The sequence below is a fragment of the Antedon mediterranea genome, chromosome 4 (genome assembly GCF_964355755.1).
Source record: "Antedon mediterranea chromosome 4, ecAntMedi1.1, whole genome shotgun sequence".
NCBI lineage: Eukaryota > Metazoa > Echinodermata > Crinoidea > Comatulida > Antedonidae > Antedon > Antedon mediterranea.
The window spans coordinates 2,404,951-2,428,414 of record NC_092673.1 but is presented as its reverse complement, the minus strand read 5'-3'; the positions used below and the strand labels follow the sequence as shown (position 1 = coordinate 2,428,414).

General features: G+C 32.8%; 1 protein-coding gene across 3 annotated transcripts; it reads right to left on the bottom strand.

Moving 5' to 3' along the window:
- Window positions 1–86: 86 nt before the first annotated feature.
- Window positions 87–21,604, bottom strand: LOC140046204 (fibroblast growth factor receptor-like). Of its 3 annotated transcripts, XM_072090768.1 has the most exons (21): window positions 21,572–21,604; window positions 20,583–20,655; window positions 19,765–19,806; window positions 18,600–18,667; window positions 17,074–17,208; window positions 10,135–10,350; window positions 9,298–9,467; window positions 8,949–9,066; window positions 8,074–8,222; window positions 7,434–7,457; window positions 6,503–6,556; window positions 5,837–5,963; window positions 5,700–5,741; window positions 5,253–5,428; window positions 4,444–4,550; window positions 3,748–3,863; window positions 3,222–3,332; window positions 2,498–2,673; window positions 2,032–2,148; window positions 1,602–1,810; window positions 87–1,471 (listed from the first exon to the last, which is right to left on the bottom strand). In XM_072090768.1, exons 5-21 carry the CDS (start codon window positions 17,162–17,164, stop codon window positions 1,366–1,368), a joined length of 2,109 nt encoding a protein of 702 aa, XP_071946869.1. In that variant the 5' UTR covers window positions 17,165–17,208; window positions 18,600–18,667; window positions 19,765–19,806; window positions 20,583–20,655; window positions 21,572–21,604; the 3' UTR covers window positions 87–1,365. The 3 variants fall into 3 exon arrangements, with proteins under 3 accessions (XP_071946869.1, XP_071946868.1, XP_071946870.1); XM_072090767.1 differs by lacking the exon at window positions 18,600–18,667; XM_072090769.1 differs by lacking the exons at window positions 18,600–18,667; window positions 20,583–20,655; window positions 21,572–21,604 and having other exon boundaries at window positions 19,765–19,967.
- Between the last annotated feature and the right edge of the window lie 1,860 nt (window positions 21,605–23,464).

The following is a 23,464-nucleotide window of genomic DNA, read 5'->3' as shown; positions in this document are numbered from 1 at the left end:
GGTAGTGTAGATAGCCTGGTTTACGTTTACTGCTTTAAAATTCAGTGGAATGAATGAAAGGAAATAAATCACAAATGTAATTTTTTGTAAACATATTTAATAAGACAACAAAGATCAATATACAGCTTAGCACATCCCATCAAGCTATGGTACAGAATGATTGAATTGGTTGTAATTAAATGAATAATAAATGTCAACAAGATATTTCCTACGGAGGGTTGGGATTCACGCGTCCTATAAACAGTATGTGCGCAACAATGCTCTGTATAATATACAAAAATCTTTATTACTTCTTGGACTCTACCATTTATGTAATGTATTACTTCTTGGACTCTACCGTTATGTAATTTTATAAAAATAGTAGAATACAAACTTATCTTTTGCTGACAAAACCAGTAACATACCATTGTACCATGATATCTAGATATATTATTATTATTTAAATATTTTTATCTCAGAGTCTGCACAACAATAACACACTTTTATAAGAAATATTAAATTGAAAACAAATATGGAAAAGGTGCGCATATTGACAATTGAAAATACAAAACTGTACAATCACTGTGCATGTTTATCCACATTGAGCATAGATCAAAAAATGTTCTACTTTTTGGCATGAAAAAAGGGCAGCATTAAAATCTGCTGCCGTCACTTAAACTATAGAACAACATACTATACAACTAATGTACCTATTTATCAAGAAATATTCTGGTACCACATCAGGACTTGAACCAGGACCCTGGTATCGGTAAGCAAGCATAGGACGAAGTTAATTACAAAGGCCACTAAATTGGTTTTATATTTGTTTTTCTATTTGTATATACATTTTTATTCAGTAAACAAGTTGATTTTAATAGGAAGCTTTTGATTGGCTATGTATGGCCGTCATTCAGACTTGAAACTCACCTAATGGTGTTATGGAATTAAGCAAAGAAACAGGTGCAATGAATTAACATGATGTAACTAGTTCCCTAGTTCCAAGTCATCGCGAATCAAAAGTTATATGGACAAAAACTCAACTATATTGATGTCTATATTACTGTCTGTGCATGTTAAGCACAAGATGTTACCACTAGGCGTTTAAAGCCTTCCCAATATTCTAGAGGAACATGTTTCCCAGTATAAGATCTTCGTGTTTGATTTCATGATTTTGTTTAGTATTTAGTTAATAACTAATTTGTAATAAAAATATTGAAATGTATTAAAAAACAGTGATTGATAATCCAGCTAATTTGATACAAATAACAATTTATAATTAACTATATAGATAGCTATAGAGAATATTACGGCAAAGCAACTGGTAATAAATATGTATCAAAATAGTGTTTTGTGCAAAGATAACTTCACCGCGTCTGTTGGTAGTTGTTATGGTAGTTCATTCTCTAGCATCGCTGCGAGTTTAAGCGTGAGGTCCTGAAATGTTGGTCGTTCATTTGGAGCCCATCGCCAACAATCTAACATCAGTTGATACCTTTGAAAATATAAGGTTAATTTATTGATTATGACAATTTTCATTCATATTATGAACTTTCCTTTTTATTCAGTAAAGCAACTCAACATAAAAATTCCTCGTGAATAGTTAAAAAAAAGTTAGTACGTACACATTTTCTGGGCAGTCAGTCGGCTTGTCCATTTTCTTGCCGGATAACAAAAATTCCATCATCTTATCCGTGGCGGTAGATGGATACGGAGTCATACCATGTGTCATGATTTCCCATAGCAACACACCGAACGACCAGACATCACTCTGGGTGGTAAATACACGGTCAAATAGTGCTTCTGGCGCCATCCATTTTAGAGGCAACCGGGCCTAAGAATAAGAAAAATAAATAAAATGCAATTTGACGTTCCATACACTATTATATATCTTTGTCTACATTATCAAAATGTGATGTGCTCAATGTCATATCACTACCATATTTGGGTATATCACTACCATATTTGGGTATATCACTACCATATTTGGGTGCATCACACTTTTTTTGTCAAACTAGTTTGATAGTGTAGACAGAGCTTTAGAGTAAGAAATACCTTAGTTTTGCGGCGATAATAATCCATGGCTTCTCGTGCTAAACCAAAATCTGCAATTTTGATGTCCATTGTTTCCATAACAAGTATGTTTCTGGCTGCTAAATCACGATGTATACACTAAAAATATAAAGAAAACAAATATAGTTTTAGAATTATCACAACAAAGACTTGCGCCATGTTGAACATTGTGTGCTCATTGGGACCTCTTTCAAATAGTTTTTTTAACTTTTCAATGGGTATCGTCTTTTTTATTCATTTTATCTGTTTAATTTATTTGCATTACAACAACATCAAGGAAATTCTAGAAATCAAATGTCCGCGGTATTTCAACTTGATTGTTGAGCCTAACGATGATAGCGTTGCATAATGTCGACTGGAAAACAGGCTTTAAGTGATTTTATCTAATGAGTACAAAACACTGGGAAACATCAATCATTAGATTACCGAGGATCATATTGATAATTACATTTTTTGATTCCAAATACTGCATGCCTTGGGTCACTTGATTTGCGTATGTTAGAAGACACTGCACATCACTCGATCTCTTTCTTTGAACCTTATCAGAATATTTGTCATACTTCTGCCGAAGAAAGTCTCGAAGGTTTCCGTACTTGGCATACTCGACAATAATCAGTGGAGGTCCTAAATGGAAAAATAAAGAAATTAATTACATGACCATCCAGCAACTTGATACTCTGGGAAAATTTGATTTTGATTTTGATTTGATTTTGATTTTTTGTTTCGATAAATCAATAGAGCCGTCATCGAAAAAAAAGTACTAAATTGTTATTTTCAGCATTTGTTACAAATGAATTATTTAACAAAAACAAAATCAAATGACATGAATTACTATATCTTATACATGTATAATTGGTGAAATGCATGAACAAACTATAACCTAGCATCAGAAGGTATGATAAATAGGGCCTAACTAGCCTACAATAGTTCATGACAATTTTTACCCCTTTTGTAGTGGAAAAACTGCGTATGGTCTATAGGCCTATATGCAAATTAATCAGTTAGGGTTGTAATCTTTGACAAATCATCTCCTTTAACATGGCCGAGTCTTTTGTGGTAGACTGCAGACAATCATCTCCTTTAACATGGCCGAGTCTTTTGTGGTAGACTGCAGACAATCATCTCCTTTAACATGGCCGAGTCTTTTGTGGTAGACTGCAGACTAGACTTACCATTTTGAGTACAGCAGCCCATAAGGTTAATAATATATGCATGCTTTCCAATGGTCTTCATCAGCTCTAACTCAGATAAAAAGCTACGCAAATCTTTACTGTCAGCTGATGCTATAAGAAACAAATGATTTCATTTTATAAACAGTTAAATGTGGTGGTAGAACAAATGTCTCCGACTATAAACCATAGGTCCAGTGTATAAAAAATGCTAGTGTGCACTTTAAAGAACCTAGTACATCTTTTGAAATTAGTAGAGAGTTACCTTGGTGTACTAGTTCATACACAGCCACTGTGTGGAAGGGGATGGGCCAGGTGTATTTGCCCTGGACACCCTACACATTGCGAAGCTCCCCCACGAATACAACATGTCACAGAACCAGTAACACTATCATATGTGTAAAGTAGCAAGGTAGGTGGTTTGTAACAATGTGCCAGCTCCCCATACACATAGCCGAATCAAAGAGAGAGGAGACGGGTTGGATTTTGGATCCAAATACTGTCGCTGGTAACAACATAAATAAAATACCTTCTAGCATTTTGACAGCAACCAGTGTTGTAACATTCTCTTCAACAATTCCAACAGCCTCTCCAAGTCTAACTTCCCCAAAAGCGCCCTCACCTAGTATATCGCCAATAATTAGACTGAAATTGTGAATATCAAAGAAATATTTATTTCCAAAAAAAAAAACGTAGCAAGGGACTTCAGGGAGTATGATCTTATTAGACGGAAATGGCGAATACTATCTAACAAATTACAAAACTAATACGGTAAGAGAAGTTATGATTTCAATATTCAATATAATGAATGATTGCTGGCGGCAAGGTAGCAACATAACACTTCAAGAAATCTTAAATTACTCATCAGTTTCAAAATTCATATCATTTATCATAATTGAAAATATACGCAAACTACAAACAAAATCTACTTCTTATATTATTTGAGTCAAAATAAATATTTTTATTATTATTTATTTATTATTTTTTTAAATTTTTATATTTTTTTTATGTACAGTTTGAGGGGAGTGAGTGAAAAATCTGCTTAGACTTTCATCTATTTTATATAATTTAAAATAAATATATTTTACTAAGCTTGATTCTCAATTGGACGCAACGCAACAAACTAGGCCAACCAAATTGCTTGTGCTGTGATTCCATCCTAGCATTGCATCCTAGTGACAACCAAGCTTAAAAATAACAATTAGCAAACGAATGAGATGCTTACTTTTCATGAGGAAATTCCCATTTATCTGGTTGTATTGGTGGAACAGTATCAGCGGGTGCATTGGTACTCTGATTGATGAAAATTGAAGTTTCACCTATTTCTTCTCCCTGAAAAATGATAACAAAATTGTATGCACAATAATTTTAAAATGTATATTTAAGAAAGGTTATTTATGAATTGTCAGAATGAAATTATTGCAAGCAAGCCTATAAATAATTTCTATGTATATTTTATATGCAAATAACAATAAATGGAAGTAATTTTCCGCTGATGAAAGACTAGGGTGGATTGCTTAAAGCCGAGCTATTCCCGCTTTAGACAGGTGATAAAAAAGGAAATGAACAGTTTTCTAAGTAACGATCAAAAACATACCAATTGACCTGACTTTTACCTTGAATTTTTTGTAGATAGTTACCTTTTTGTAAATGTGTGTGTACTAATGGAAATTACCTTGTTAGTTGTCTTTGAATTATTTTTATTATAATGTTTCTCTACTGAACCACTTTGGAAATCAATGCTTTAGCACCAAAAGTGTCATTCAGTATAAAGACAGAATAAATAAATAGTTAGGTCGTGTCGGAAATCAAAAGCTCTTTGGGAAAGACCTCTATTGCCCTTTTCTACCCTTTCTTTCCAAACATTTTGAATTTGACTGTGTAAGGCTCTGTCTACACTATCAAACTTTATGTGACAAAAAATGTGCCCATGATGATGTCATATAACTACCATATTTGGACACATCACACTTTTTTTGTCAATTGATAGTGTAGACAGAGCTTTAGCTAATACCAAGTGTATGCAATACTAACCTTAACATCTTCCTCTATCTTTTCCTTGTTACTACATGAACCATTCTGTCTTGATTTTTGTAAAACTCGATAAGAACTTATTACAAAACATACAGCAAGCATAGCACTACCACATATAATAAACAACGCAATTTTTCTGTATTTCTGAGATGGTGTCGCTTCCACAGTTGCAGGTACTAAGAAGAAATAAGAAAAACCCAAGACCATAGCGAGAGGTTAAAAACAGACGAGGCAAAGATGCTTTAAACATAATATTATTAATATAAAATATAAAGATCTCTGCTGGGGAATTGGCGTGGGTAATAAACATTACTCTTGTCTGGCTACGGTCCCGAAACCAGAGGCTACATATTAAATCAATCTTTTCTCCTGTAATGTTAAGAGAAGAAAATATATAATATATATGATTTGTGGAATTTACATAGTTTTTTGTGGTTATTTTCTTACCTTGGCTTGGAATTGTCACTGTTTCTTTATCCACTGAAGTTACTTAAAAAAATAAAAACGGTAAGGTGTATAATATAAATACTTGTATCAGTAGAAATAAGGATCTTTATTTGTCACTTTGTGAAATATATACTTACTGTTCTTTGTAACTGTGATCCAAACATCATCATAGGCAAATTTGTATAATGTTTTAAAAAAGCAGGTGTAATGTCCTGTATCATAGGGCTTCACTGCTTCAAGTACAATTTCGTTTTCTCCCATACCCTGGTAAGATTAATTATATATTAATATTATTTTTGTTTCAGCTCTACTCATAAAGTAGTGTCTAGAGGAAGACTATTGACATACAAGTTGACGGAGAGGGGTGGCTGATGTTTAAGCTCAGCAGTACATTCAGAAATTGTAATTCATACAACAAATATAGCTATTTAGAATTTGTGGTTAAAACCAGCAACCAAACCACCACCAATTAGACTTAAGTGTTTTCCTTAGAAAAATGTAGTATTTCACTTAACTCAATAGATATTTAAGAATTTACTTATTCACTTCACAGATGAGGATTTTTTTTCATTTTTAAGGTGTTTCCCTTAGCCTCAGTGTGAATGGTGAATACGGCCCAATATACTATATCTCTATATAGAGAATCAATATTTTAATAACCAATATTTCATCCATTTTGTAATGTATTTTGTATTTGTACGTTCCATTGATTTTTATATTTCTATATATTTTTTTTAAAATCTCAAGCAATTCAGTTTTCTCTGAGATTTGTGGATATTTGAATAAATAAATAGTACTAATACCAAGCAAGAAAAGCCCATCATTTGTCCAGCATCCCCACATTCTTCAGATTCAACCTAAAAAAAAGAAAACAAAATTAAACAATCTATGTAGACAACATTTTGAACATATATGTGTATATTGGATGTTTAACCAGTGTATATTGGATGTTTAACCGGTGTATATTGGATGTTTAACCGGTGTATATCGAATGTTTAACCGGTGTATATTGGATGTTTAACCGGTGTATATCGAATGTTTAACCGGTGTATATTGGATGTTTAACCGGTGTATATTGGATGTTTAATCGGTGTATATTGGATGTTTAACCGGTGTATATTGGATGTTTAATCGGTGTATATTGGATGTTTAACCGGTGTATATCGAATGTTTAACCGGTGTATATGAAAAAAGAATATAAACATAGCTAGTAAGTGTATACATCTTCAACCAAATTAATTTATGATTAACCACTTATTTTTTAACAGCAATTAAGTGCTATGAGCAAGACCTTTTCTAGCGTTATTTATCTGAGATTGTTTCTGTCAAAGTCTTGCCTCTGGAGAATGCTATTATAAATAGTTACATACAGAGTGTTATTAAAGATCGACAGGGGCAATATCATACATCTATAGCTTAGATGACTACCAGTGATAATAAACAAATAAATTAGCTGTATTACCAGCAAATGAAGATTAATGTGCAAGGAATTTAGAGCGATAAACTTCTATATTGATGCAAATGGCAAATTAATTCAAGTTATATTTAGATTCATTTTTTTTTCAACAGCAGAAAGTAAAGTAATTTAATTTAAACGAGACAGGTGAACTTTAAATCAAATGTTTTCTTCTTGGGTTAAACAATCTTTTCATGATAGAAGCTCTCAACTCTTCCTTCAATGCGACCTTGATTGATTCTTTCTGTTTTGTTGAAAAGAAATACTTTTATACTTACGTGGTATTCTTGCAGTTTTTGTCTCTGAAAAAAGAAGACAGTTATGGAAAAATTAAAAATTGTCTGAAGTTTTAATGTGATGTTACAATTTTAAAATTTTAAAATGATATGGCTGATATGATTAGTTACATTTTGGCTACTGTTTTACATCAAAGTATGGACCCTGGAGGAAGTTAACACCCATAGCTAGAGTGGGCTTATAACAGAGGTTTAAATTATAGCCAGACCCAATTTGGCTTATACATAAGAGGACCGAGGAGTTAAAATCTGACTCAGGCAAAACACGCTTCGAATGAAATGGTTAATATTCTGGGCATGCTCAGAAACATACAGTATGACGAAGAACATGACCTTTTTACTCAATAGGCACATAGTCAAATAGTGTGTCGAAGGATCACTATTACGAAACAGATGACCTTTTCACTTGAGCTACTGTGAATACTGTTTCGGTGAGCTTTCATATGAAGCTTCAAAGTGCTGGAGAACGGAGCGTGTGTAAATGATTCCTCTGCTTTTCTTCATTTTTTGGTTATCTTTATGGATAATTTTTGTGTGTAAAGTGCTTAGAAAAATTGTATTAGGCGCTATATAAGACTACCATTATTATTATAACATATATAACATACTGTACTGTGCATACCTGAACTTCTTGAGTGAATGTTTCTTGCCATTTTAACCACTGAATAAATCTATAAGTACCTGTTGTAGGCTCAGCAATACATCTTAAAAGTTGAGTGTCTCCCTCAACCAGTGTAATGTTGCCTTCTGGTAGTGGTATATTTACCACATCTTTTAAAAATAAACAATAATAATAATAATTTTTATTCAACATTTCACTTTCTTTAAAATAATTACATTCTTTCCTGTGTGTGTTATATGGCCGACTTCTATTGTAAACGATAATGTCAATTAGTTTTACATTCATCTGAATGATGTACTAAGCCAGGACTGTTTAAAGCACCTTTGGCTGTTCCCAACATTGACCAAGGGTTTCTCTTGTCCAGTGCCCACCTTAACCAGGAGAGGCATAAGCCAATACGTCTGAGGCAGATACTAGATGCAGGGGCTGCCATAAGAGTCAGCAGTGCTGATTTCAAATGCCTAATGGGACCCCCAGCTATATACAGCACCCAGTATTGCCATATGGTCTCCCATCCAAGCTTTAACCGGGTCCAACTTTGCTTAACTTCAGTGATCTAACGAGAACCGGTGTTTCAACGTGTGTTAATGCGATTACTAAAGCGTGGTTCCCACTAGAACACAACGCAGCGACGTATCGACGCAAAGTGCTGTATTGCGTAATCACAAGTGGGAAGCGACCACGCAACAGTGCTGCAAACTTCGTAGGTTTGATTTCACGCAGGCGGGGGCAAACACAATGATTGGATGAGCATTTTGTTACGTTGCGTTGCTAGTGGGAACCAAGCTTTAGATTTACCCTGTGCTCAAACGTTTTCCACTTTTTAGCACTGCATCCTACATAAAAATGGTGTACCATATGTATGATGTACTCACATAATTTGATATCAAAACTTCGATAAATAGAGCCAGCACAGTTCTCTACATAGCAATAATACATGCCTACTTCAGACAGACCGGCATTTCTAATCGTATATATGAAAACTGAAGAGTTCTGTCAAGTTAAAATATAAACATTTTTATTACCATATTCACACCATGGAAGAGTTAAATTAAGTGTACTTTCACTACTTTTCCTGCTCATACCTAACTCTGGACTTAGAGTCAGGGGGAGGGGGTTGGAGGAGTGGGTTGTTGGAGGGGATGAGGGCTTAAATTAAATTGCAAGCAAACCAAACAAATGTCACAGTCACAGTACCGACCGAGAATCGGCTAATAAATTTACCTCATTTTGAAGTGGCCGACTATTTTTTGTCCATCTCACAGTCACATTTGGAGCTTCTGGATTGGACAAGGAGCAATCCAACTCATAATCAGCACCAGTATCTATAGATTTCTTTACTGCAACTTCTCCTTCCTTTGGCTTTGGGCTGTCAGAGCTGCTAATCAAGCAATCTGAAAATCAAAATAATTCTTCTTTTAACCTTTTGAAGACGTATCCCATTCGGGGGAATTTACTGTCCAAGGACGCGAGGCCCGTATATGTTCGATCAACAAAAGGTCAAACAAAAAAATTGCAATTTTTTTTGGAAGGCCAAACATTTCACATAACAATAAAATCAAAACAATTGCAGAAAGTTACTCATTGAGTAATTGTTAAACATTATGTATACTAAATATTATTTATGATTACTTTATTATCGTTATTTAATATTGTAAAATGTAACATGTTCAAATGACAACATCATTTTAATAACACTGTCTTTTCCTTCATCAAGGCTTTCCAATGCACAACTAGTTGGTAGACACCAATACAAAAACAAATGTGACCTTCATGGCATTGTGGAGTTATGGCTTGGTGGTTATGATGCTTGGCTACCACTCCAAGGGTCCTGTTCAAGTCCCGTCACATGTCAGGATTTTTTCTAAGGACAAAATTACAACTCCACTCCCAAAGACATGTAATAAGACTTTGTTTATGTAGAGCATCTTGTGTATATGTTTGTGAACCTCTGAGGGTCCCTAATGATCAGCGATTGCTGGATGGATCACCCTCATTAAATATGGTAAAAAAAAAAAAAATTGTGTCATGCTGAATAAAGTCTCTTTAACGACTTCTTACCGTGAGTATCAACAGAGAAATTTGCAGAACATTGTATTGACTCATACATTCCATAGCACGTGTACAGTCCTTTATCCTCAGTGCTCGCTTGCTTTATGTACAGTTGCGTGTCATATATAAGTTGACTGCCGTCTTTATACCAAGTGTGCGATGATGCGTTACCTGGCACAGGACATTCAATCATAATATCGTCACCAACAAACACATTGAGTCTTTCTAAAAAGGTAAAATACAAAAACAGTAAGTGGACATTGAAACATTAATGTTGCCTTAGCTAATAATAAATTGAAGCACATTATAATGTTAAAGACCCCTTCCCTGCAATTTTGGACGTTTTTTGGAAAATAATACATATATATCACTTTAAAAACATTAAACCATGTCATTCCTTGTCTTAAATGTACGTTTTATGGTAAATTATGATAAAAAGTGAGAAACAATGCACTACCTAAGTAGCTCGCGGCGATCGACCTCTTGTGGACGGTCTCAGGCCTAGCCTAGCTAGGCTTAGTTTTGTAGGCCTAGCTGGTAAACATCGGTAACGTACGAACATCGTACGCTAGCTATATACCTAGCCTGACGTTGTATAGTTGCTGCATTAATTGTCTTTCTATTTTTGCCAGACTCCGTTGATACAAATTGGGGAAAACCCGGTATTTTCGCTGAAAAGTTAGGAGTCTTCCATTTGTTTTGGCTTCACGATCGATCGAAAAGTGGGCGAATTACAGGTGAAAAACAACAATATCAATCCGCGCGCAATGCATTTTGGGATTTATAGCGGGCCGCTATAATTATTAAAATCGATTTATTTTTCACATTTTTAACCGTTTAAAGACGAAAAAAGTTATCGCAATAGGACCATATAGTATTATTTTTACATTAAATATAGTTTGTGATCTTAAATTAGATCTAAAAAACGTAGGGAATGGGGCTTTAATGTTCAGTTTATGAATCTGCTTTCAATCAGTAAAATGATCCAACATCATTGGACAGATGTATTAACGTATATACAGAAGTATAGCTTATCATCAAATCCAAAGATGAGACATTTAATAAAACTTTGTTGTGCCAGGAATATATTCTATTACTATGCCGGTAAGGTTTTCTGTTTCAGGGAGCGGTGCCGGCATCAAGCTCAACACTGAGTAATATTACTAGGAAATATTCCCTGCAGTGCGAGACGGGCAACCTGTGAAAGCAAAAGCTGTTATATCCCCGTCTTATGACGTCTTGTGCAGTCAAGTGTATTGAATGTTTTTCTCTCCGCCAATTGTTTTTCCATCACAGAACTCGCGAAGGAGGCCCACGTGTAGGCCTATGTACTGTACTTTTTATTGTTTTAAATTTGCTGAAAACTTCAGAAATAAAAAGCAAATTATGAAAATAGGGTGCTTTTTACTTCTACTGCTGTAGTAAAAGTTTTTTTTAAGTAATTTATTGATTTAAAATCACAAATATATAACAAAGTGTGCGATATTTATTTCCTTTGTTATAACAATACAGTTATAAAAATATAAAAAAGAAATCTCCATTATATGCAAAAGTACCATATTGTATATAATTTTCATAAAATTAATTTTACAAATTAAATTTATCATTATTATAGAAACAGATTACTTTAACAGCATTCACTTCATAAATTATTTAGGTATATAGTCACAGGGGTTGATATTGCTTACAATACTGTGAACAAATTAATTTCAGTTAAGTGTTCATGGGCGTATGTCTTGGGAAAACATGCCTGGGCTATAATATTATCAATGATATGAAAGACAGGTAGAAGTGAAGGTGGAATAGAGTATAGATTGTTTTTTCTTGATAATTAATGAAAAAAATTAATAATAAATAAAGCCATCATAGTACTGTAGTGAATGAGTCGAGTGGAAGACTGAAGAATTGTCAGAAGTTTACCTATTGAGTGGGCGCAATATTACAGGCCTAACAACTGTAAAATAAGGTGCTGAACTTAAACCTAATGTTCTACCTTTTGCGTTCTATTTTTGAAAATGTTATGTAGATCAGCCTATGATACACAATATAGTAAATATTATTCATGATGTTAGGATTGACTTAAGGCCAATTTACACAACGAGCGGTAACAGTAAGCAGAAAATCATGTAGAATCTCCTGAGCAAAAAAAAAAACCCATCCACTGTGGGTTTTGTGTAAATGGTCATAAGGAATATTAACATAGATTCTATATTTTTATTATCGTTACCGCTCGTCCGTGTAAATTAATACTAATATTTACCACCACATTTATATGTTAATTTACAGGCAATGAAAATGAATTAATGTTACTATCTTGTTTAATGAATATTCATATATTAAGAATGAATATTCATATCTTATTGTATTTACTAGTTGTACTTAAGTGAATAAATAGTTTTAGACTGTAATTTATTCATAAGGGTTTATCTATTGTTCATCAAACTAGAAATATTAAATGCATACACACAACGAAAAATAAAAACTATGAATGGTAAATTCATACACACACCCAGAAAATAGATTAAACAAAGAAGTCGGCATACTGTTAGTGGTAGTGAATAATACTGTAACCCTACAATATTCAAAACCTTTTGTGTTTTTTAAAACATGAATAATTTAATGAATAACATTAACTTTGGATTAAAATACTAGTATTGTGTAGTACATGCTAAAAGTCTCAATGCTCTGTAAAAGTAAAGAAAAAAAAGTGTAAAATAAAAAAGAAAAAAAAGTTTGTTATAGTTGAACTTGCTTGGCAGATACATTGAACCTAACATTAAATCACAAAATAAGTTTTTTCTCTCAAAATGACGAATGTCACATTTAATTTTAAGTTTTTGTATCTTAATTAATATCCAGCCACTTTTCTACAGTGTTGTCCTTTGATCCTTTAAAGCCAGTGTATACTTGCGATATAATCTTGTATAGTAGTTATCTATTGTAGACATCCTACATACAATATGTACAAAACATTGTCAACTTTGCTTAAATTTTTAAGATAAAGTACACAATTGTAATCATGAAGTTTAACAACTTTAAAAAATAATGTGTTAAAACTTAATTATTTGCTACATTTAAAAGTCTATCTCAAATAATCACCGAAGCTTCTTTAATTAAACTCGACTGCTTTCATTAGACGTACTAAAAATAAAAAATGACGATAAACAAAGATTTAGAAATATGTAGTTAGAGTTCGGTGGTTTACCTTTATTGGTATTTCATAGCGGCATTATTTCTTTGACAATGACTAAGTATGAAAGTAAGAATGACTAATGTTTTTACTCGGGGTGTACCCGAGTCTAGGACTTACTCATTTTCTCCTCCTCCATCTGGACATTATTGAGTAAAAAAATGGGATTTATAAAGTACTACTCCTCCCTTATTCATTGTAGCATTGAGCTGGGATTTGGCATGAATATACTACAGGGACATGTCCTCAAAGCTATAGAACCGGATTTTTTAAATTTCAAACCGGTTGCAGCCATATCACGTCTCGAAGATGGTACCATATAGCCGTATTTGGTAGCGAGGTTATTGATGTGTATGTGACGTTACATCCGGTCTTATGACGTCATTACAGCTTCTTTTGCTGTACCCCAAGTATCGCACATTCGTGCTTGTAGATTTAGTTTGAGATGTAACCAAAAGAAAAACATATTTAAATTATTTTGTACTAATTTGTATGTATTTTTTTTTTTGGGACACTCAGAGGACACGTTGCCAGCTCTTGAATGTGTATGCTTAATACGAGTTTATCTACTACTCTTTTCTGTTGAGTTAATGATGGAACAGTTTATTCTGTAGAGCTCAGGCCTATTACGTTCACCTAATAAATTTGATTCTTATTTTAACTTTCAGAATATATTATTATGCGTAACAACGAAACATTTTTTTCATCAAACTCGAGTTTATCTCAATTTTATTCTGCTGTCGGACGTTCGACAAAATTATTCACGACATCACCTTTTAAACACTTTGGTGTCAATCAAGGACTTACGAAAGTTGGAAAAGCTCTCGAAAATAATCAGTAAATGCAGCAGCTGATATAAACTACTTAAAAAATTGCAAAACGTGCGTGTTTCCTTAATGTAAAATATATTGTTAATGGTAAAGAGAAAATTGAGATTAGAAAAAATATGTGTTTTGTAAATATGGATTTCTTCTCTACCAACCCATTTCCACCAGACCCAAACCCCCTCCCTTTCCCTCATAATCACCATCTTTCTTCATTGTGCGCAAAGACCAATTTACACAGAGGCGTGGTAACAGTAAACGGATAAGTGCGTAGCTTGTCTCACAATCTGTATCTAAACCACCCATCTGATCGGCGTTGTGTGTAAATGGTTGTAACGAATAACATAGATTCTACATTACCGCTCGTCCGTGTAAATTGACCTTAAACCTCACTTGAGTAAAGTCGCACATAAACCTCAATCCTTATAGATTGATTACTTTTGATTTATAGATCAATGTTAATAATGAAAAGTTTGGATCTATAATCCCTAGATTATGTAAATTAAAATATGAACTAAAAGACATTTGATTAAAAGGGATGCTGCTGATTAATTCAAGATTTATGTAAATTTTCATCGTTAAAAAGATTGAATTTAATAATACAGATTAATAATGTCAGATTTAGGAAAAAATGTTAAGAATTAATGAATACTTTATCAAATTTGTTTTGATTTGGATAGTAAAAGTTAGTTGTTTATATGCAAATAAATGACTTAAATTATGATTATCACAGTATATATTATGACACGTCCATATTCGGTCAAGTTGTGGGCGATTACATGGGTGGATCAGAGAAGTTAACAAAAACATAGGCCACAAGGGATCATATACACTATAGTATTAGGACAAATTATTGTGGTATAACATAGTAGAGTACATTTTTTTGTGTCAAAGATTCTAGATTATTAAATACAGTCAACTATTCCAATACCGGACACCTTTGGGCTGGCCAAATATGTCTTGTTTTCCGGAAAGTCTGGTATTCAGAATGTGTTTTTAATGGTAAAAATGAATTTGGTACCTTTTGGACCTCCAGAAAAGTCTGGTTTGGGAGAGTTACCTGGTTTTTAGAGAGACCAATAATAGGAGAGTTTCTGGTTTTCAGGGAGTCTGGTATTGGGAGAGTTTCTGGTTTTCAGAGAGTCTGGTATTGGGAGTGTTGACTGTATAATATAATGCACAAATTACTAGTAGTATTTTTAGGCTAGTAGATATATTTTAATATCACTTTCTGATATTACATGCATAAGTAGGTGCTAATCTCTTTGTTTCTTTATACATTACATTACAAGTCAATATAATATTAATAAATTATGAAACCCAGCTCATTTTTGATCAACTTATCTCTCATACTCAATTATTCAAATTAAAGTAAATTCGTAAACAAAAGAACACAATGATCTGTTTTAATTTTATTATATTGTTTGAGCTACATTCAAAAGGTCATAACAAATAGGTTATAGAGGACAGCCATGATAGCTTTAAACACATTGAATCTGTACAGCTAACTGGGCTTGGTGTGAACACACCTTAAGAACCCAATGCAGCTACCTGTCCGCACTATATTCACCCGACGATCAATCGCCGATTCCTACAATATTTACTATATTTAATAACATGTGAAACCATTAATTTAGAATCCCATCAGATAAGATGCATTAAGAAGAAACAGACAATATGGTACATATCGCTATCAGGTCACCTGGGCTTGGTGTGATCCCAGCTTAAGAACCCAAAGCAGCTACCTGTTCACACTATATTCACCCGATGATCAATCCCCTGTTCCTAAAATATGTACTACATTTATACACATGAAAACGTTCATTTATACCCTTTTCACATCTGCATAAATTGTCACAACTTGTAACCAGATTTTATAATCGATTTATTACACGCTTTCATACACACATATAGGAACCCTGAGAAATCCCAGAAAAAAAAAAGCATAATTGCTGGCTATTTGATTACTATGATTGGTCAGTTTAAATACCAGGGTAATACATGCGTGCGCAGTAAGAACTCGGAACATCTCAAGACAAAAACAGACCTCTCATCTGTGAGATTTTCCACAAAATTGTATTCGCACTATGCAAACCTGGTAACAAGTTACTTTTTGCATCTGTGAAAAGGGTATTGAATCCTATCAGACAAGACGCATTAAGAAGAAACAGACAATATGGCACCGATCGCTATCGGGTCAAAAATTAATTTCCATTACACCTCTCTTCTTATAATGTAACTAATTTCGATAATGTCAATAATGTTTACGCTGATTTGTAAAGACTGATGCCCGACTGTTTCAATAACAACAATACGTAATCATTAAAATCATAAGAATTACAATAATCATGATCAAGCATTCATTTTTGTTGTCACCTTTGAAGCATTTTGATTCAGATTATGCCCACCCAAATTATTAATAAATATCATAGGGTTATGATTTCTTGTAAAGTTTAATCAAACTATAGTTTCTTTGTACAATGTGTGAGATGGTATTAAACCAAATGTTCATCAATCGATACCGAAATCGTCGATAATTTAATAATACCCTTCCTTAAGACCTAGTGCGCTTCATATTCTCAAATTACTTACTTTTTGCTGCTAATGTAACAGTACTAGGCTCGTTAATGTACACAAAATGATTACATTTAACTCGCATAAAAAGCATGGCTTGTTATGGAATTGGATATCTATGCATTAAGATTAAATTTACACGCTTTTGGCTATGATGAATAATACTGTAATATCATTCAGTCATGATAGGTTAGTATTATGTAACTAAAGATCAAATTCTATAATAATAATAATAATATTTATTCGGCATATCATCAATTACAATCTTGGCGCAAGCAATAGGCAGTTAACTGTTCTTGCAGTATGGTTAAACATTTATAATAATGTTATGTAAGTATATCAAATTATTAATTAACTTACCATGTTCAAAAGTCGGGCAAGTTGAATTTGTAATTGGCCCACATTCCACTCCCAGGAGAATGCTCAGTAGAACAACACCCACAATGTACATGGTAAGGTGATAATTAATTGTTATCGTTGAAAACAATTGGAAACCTGAAAAGATTAATACATAATGTTTATAAATTTATGAAAAGAACAGTAGATTAGGGTTTCTGAGATGAATTATTTATGATATCTATGTCTTGTTTAATCGTAATAGAACACAATCAATATCATAGTTATATATGTAGTACTGTAATACTCTAATAATCTATTAATGTACGTTTCACACGGGGTTTCACATTAGACATACATACAAAGCGATCATCACAGTAGCATTCACAAAATCAATATACATTTATAAAATCCTGTGCCAGTACCAATATTATTTGGATTTGTTTAACCACCAATAAGTGCAGGAGTAAGCTCATAACAGCAACATTTCTTACTCATTAGCATGTTTGCCTGTGCAGTGATTTGCGTTCTTTATGTTGTCTACTAATCGAGATGCGAGGAGCCTAAATTGGTTATTGATTATTGTTGTATTTGGAACTATATAGTGACTGCATGGATGCAGCATTAGCTTACGGTAGGTGGAAAACAACAAAAGGGAAGGTGATGGTAAGCTCTTACTTAAGTGAGAGCTTCTTTATTTCAACAGCTACTTTAATAAGGCCATAGAGTGTTTAATTCTTCCATCTTTAGGTTCATTTACCATCGCTTTCACTGCTGGTGTAAGGTGCCCTTTTCAAAATATAGAAAGGCACTTCACCAACAAATAAGAGCGGGGAGGGTGGTGGAGGGAGTGTGCTACTGAACAAGCTTGGAGCTGTACATTACAGTCTCCCAAACCTCCAGGTAAAAAAGCTCTTTTTAAAAAGTCAAAACGTTTGTAGATTTGACAGTACTAAGGTCAACAGAGTTGATTCTTATGTTTGCTGCTAAAATGAAATTTATACTATGTGGATGATAAAGTTTCAAAATGTCATTTTTTTTTACAATTGAAACTAAGGCAGCAAAGGCCATGTAATCTTTTCCTAGAAATGGTAACGTACTGTGCTTGTGTTAATTAGTCATTTAGCAGGGACGTTTATTGTATTTAATCAACATTACCAAAGGTTATTCACCTTTGATAATAGAATGGTGTTTACAGTAAGATAGGTCATTAGCATGGATAGGCTAATCTAATCATTACTTTTATGATCCAAATATACATACAGTTGAAGATTTTAATTAAACAAATTTGAGACATGCTATCTAAATCTTGTGCTATATTTATTTATACATGGTAATAATATTAATAACTTTCATAATAATATGAATAACTATCGTCATAATAATAATAACTATCGTAATAATATTAAAAATTAGAAATTCGGTTTTGCCAGTGGCCATCAGACCCTTAACTTTGAATCTTGATCATTTTAATCCAGACCTTTTTATTTGAATTTCCCCATCTGGGATGATTAAAGAATTTTGAATTGAATTAAATTAATGTTATTTACCATATGATATTTTATCAGGAATAAGTTTCCTCCTATTTGCAATGAAAATTGTTTGATGAAAATCCTGGCTGTGGGATGTGCAAGAAATAAATAATATAAATATAATTAATAACAATAGTTACAGGTACTTCAGTACATATTTTATTTTATTGTAACAATCGGTGTTGAAGAGATGGGCTGCTTGTACTAGGGTCTGAACAATTCAATTCAATTCACATTTATTTACTCATCGTTACAACAACAACAAGGGAACTAATTCACTATTCATTTACAGAATTTTTTTTTACAGACAATAGAAAATAACATTTGTTGGATATACATGCCGACACCTCTACCAACATGTTGTTGAACATAATGATGTTTAATAGGACAGCATTTCAAAAATCATAATGCGACTGTTAACCCAATTCAGGTTTTAGTATACTTAGGAAATGCAAAAACAAATTTGACTGTCTTATTTATGAAATACTGTACATCAGACAATTAAAACCTAGTTTGAATAAACAATGCGACTCTGTAAAAGCTAAGTTTTTATTTAAAAAACAGGATGTAAGACAATCGGTCTTTTGTTATTTAAACTTTGATTTATGTTACATAATTAGTTGCTTTTTAGAATTTCTTCATTGGACTTATTTCGTTTTAATTTCCTGTTATGTATTTACAATAAACGTAACATCCAAAACAATTTTCTTATTAATATTAGTTGATTGTCAAGGCAATGTTTTGCTTAAAATGAAATGATGAAAATGAAGCAATACACATTCTACTAGTTTTAGAAATGTCCATTATATTTTTATTACTCCAAAATGCACTTTGAAGATGGACCATTTTTTCTAACTTTCAACAAATTTATTTATATATATATGATGATGATGAGGATAGTGACTTTTAGTGAGAAATCTGATTTTCCAAGCATCCGGTTTGAAATAATTTACCACGCATTGTTCAGTTTGTTTTCACAAAGAATTTTTGATTTATATAAGGATCTTAGTCTTTTGAGTATTGAGTAAATTATACCATGTTACATCCAAACTTGTGATGACATAAAGGCTTAATCAACTAATATCATAAGCCATGTTAAGCAATACACATCATCCTCTAGTACTACTTACTGTGGGTTGACCTTTTTAAAGTGTAACAATAAAATAAATGAAATTTTACTCACCATTCAAGTACTAAGGTTGTAAAACTTGAGATTGTGTATCGTCTAATGGAAAAAATGTTGATAATGGATTCACTTTATTTGTAAATATGTTATATTAATTTGAAATCTTGTAAAATCATATGACTCTGTGGTAAATGGCCTGAATCACTGGAATCCTGATCGGAGACAACCATTGGTAGCCTATTCATCCTGTTCACAGTGATGCAATGCAGAGTTTAGTGCTCCTAAGGGGTCCTCTAACGCTGGGAAGTTGCTGGGTTTAGCCAGTGAGTGATCATAGCTGTTACACCACTAAAAAAATGTATCTCGATCTTGGTTAGCGATTTGCCTTCTGTCTGTTAAATAGCCAATCGGTGACAAATATATAAATGAAGTCTGTATTGCAAATGGGCTTGGAAGGCCTATTTTACCCCAAGAATCAGTTATAAAGTTGTGAAAGGTAATCTGAAGCTCTGTCTACACTATCAAACTAGTTTGACAAAAAAAGTGTGATGTGCCCATATAGGGTAGTGATATGCCCACATATGGTAGTGATATGACATCGTCATGTCCATATATGGGCACATCACATTATTTTGTCACATAAAGTTTGATAGTGTAGACTTTAGGCTCTACAATAAGAATAAAAAATTCTGAAATTGGCGAAGCAGAATGAATGAACTGTAATGAAATCAGCTGGTGTTTATACACACAGGTAAACTTTGAATAAAATTTGTAATTGTATCAAATAAATCTCATGCACATCCTACATCGTGTAATGCATACGACGGCTAGTGTTAATGCACTGTATGTTATATTGAAATGTTTAAAAATCTTACCTTTACCAGAAGCAGTGTTTTGTTGATCATGTTCAGCCAATGATTGAATCCCCATATCAACTGAAAACAATTACTGAAATTAGAATTCCCATCTTCTGATTGGTTGATAGCTTTAACCAATCTCAAGAGTTATAAATCATTATAATTATTTCTTAAGACAATAACTCATCACTTCTATTGTTACCGATGCAAATTAATCGAGGGATAACTCGAGACGAGGGGGGGGGGGGGGAACTTGCTTTCAAGAGTCTTAAAATGTTTGTATATGTGTTAATGATTTATATCCACTGTGTGTTAAACTTTCAATCCACACTTGTCCTAAAATTAATGACGATACATTTTATCATGTAGCATAAGATACCCATGAGGAACTATTTCTGATTTCTCTTTAGGTGCCTATCAGGTGTTATACAAATATATTGTGAACTTGAATACAGAAAAGTGTTGATGCCGCACAGTTGACTCTAGTTGTTTTAATATGATTAAAAAATACAGCGAGCAACACATTTTAAAATAAATTTGATCTTAAAACCGGCATATAAGATACCCATGAGGGCCTATTTGGTGTATACCTGTATCAGGTGTTATACAAATATATTTTGAACTTCGAATACAGCAAAGTGATGATGTCACACAGTTGACTCTAGTTGTTTTAATATGAATTATGAAATACAGTAACTCCTTTTAAAATAAATTTGATCTTAAAACCGGCATAAACGATACCCATGAGGTCCTATTTCTGATTGCTCTTTAGGTGCATATCAGGTATATACAACAACATAGTGAACTTGTATACAGCAAAATGATGCCGCACAGTTGTTTTAACACCTCTATTATGAAATACAGTGAGTAACTCCTTTTAAGATAAATTTGATCTTAAAACCGGCATATTATTATAATGCAGATAGATAAAAACTGATGGAGGTAACAACTTGAAACAAAATTAACATAATAGTTTTAAAATGGTTGATTTTACGTGGTTATCTTACCGTGATGCTAGGCTAGCTGTCCTCCAACATGCAGATTGGTTGTTTGGCACCTGCTGAATCATCTTCTATGATTGTACACTAGTTGGAAAATTGTTATGTTTATAATAAATGGTTAAATGATATATAATAAATCATAATAGACTTGACACTAATGGATGTTATAAGAAATGCAGGCTATACGGACACTTCCCATGAATACTTCCAAGTAACATCTGTGGCAAAGGATGACATTCAATAAAAATGAGTTTTTTTTTAAGTATGTTGTAAAAAACTGGTTTTAAGTGTCTGAGATGCGTCTACTGTCTTGTCATGTCACTCAATTTGTTTCCTTTTTGTAATTACAATCTATATTGTTTTCCGTGGTTTATTTTTACACTAAACTGAAATGTTTAAATCAATTATTTACATATTTTAATTGATATAATAAAGTGGCCTTGGTGGATTATATGTTGCTTGTGACATGACAGTGTTGGTAGAGTGATGGCGTCATGATTTCCCAAGAGGGAAGCTAAAGTCTAAAGCTACAAGAACGAGGCTCATTATGTTGCTATTATTGTGATGGAAATTTAATAAACAAATCAATAGAGATATAATACATATAGCATACACAATTATGGGGTTGGTATAAACAAACATTTTTTCCTTGCAGATTATTTCTCATAGCAAGAGAATTTTTAATCAGGATGGTTTATTAACAAATCTTTAAAACATTGAAACATTTTTTTAATGAAATGGAATTAATTATATCAACTGTAATTTATTAATGCTTTATTGATTTATTAATACATAATTGAGAGTATAAATATAATTTTATTTATGTTTTATACTGTATAATCAGCAAATACATCAATTTTCATAGCAGATGTTGCAAAATCTACAGCTAAATGCAGTTAATAGGAAATACAGAGAAACTGATTAAGGTTTTATGGAAATTGTGGGTTCCTTACGTTTTATTAAGAAAAACAGATTGATTTTCATGGACCTTGATATTATGTAAATTGTTATATCATTTAAAAACTGTTATGAGGCGGACATTACTTCATATTGAGGTCAGATTTTTCAAGTTGGTGTATCGTCCCCCAAAAACATGAAAAATGAAGATTAATAAAATCAAACTTTAAATAGGTCATTTTGAAGTTATTCACTTCTGTAAAACACTTATGATTTCACTTATCAAAAGACAAAAGAAACAGTTAATTTTAACCAAAAAAGACAGTAAATTTAAGTACTTTTTGCTTTACATTAAATTTTTTTTACGTAAATCAGTTTTTTTTATCAAGTGAATAACTATTAGGTGATATTAAAATGGGCATATTCAACAAAAATTTGAAAAAAAAAAAAAATTATTTAGGGGGACAATATATCTTTAACAAAAATGCCAGTCATGGCTCTATGTCATCAAACAACTGTAGAATAATAAAAAGATTGTAACTTTGGTACTCATCAACTCACCCTATAAAGCTTATAATTTATGAATTTTACGAAAGGTTAGGGACCACGAGAAAAAGCTTGGTGGGAGGTTGCAGATTGGATGGAGAAGAGAATAAATAAACATACCACTGGTCATTATATCAACATTTATTGTTATACAATTTTATAGTGAAACCAATGGGATTCAAGTATAAAGAAGGATGTAGACATATGGCATGCAATAGGTGCATGTATACTGTAGCTAGGAGAGTGTAGGAATAAGGTATGAGCATCAATAGCAGAGGTGTAGGCTGGTTGCTGTCTGGGGGTAGGGGGGTGTAAGAAAAGCTGCTAGGTCCCCGGTAATTGCACTTATACATTGACATATTAAATGAAATTATAACTCTACAGGACCAGCCACCATGATTGGTTAAGGCTGAGCTAAGAACATTTTGAAAAAAATGCACTTATTTTACTTAAAAT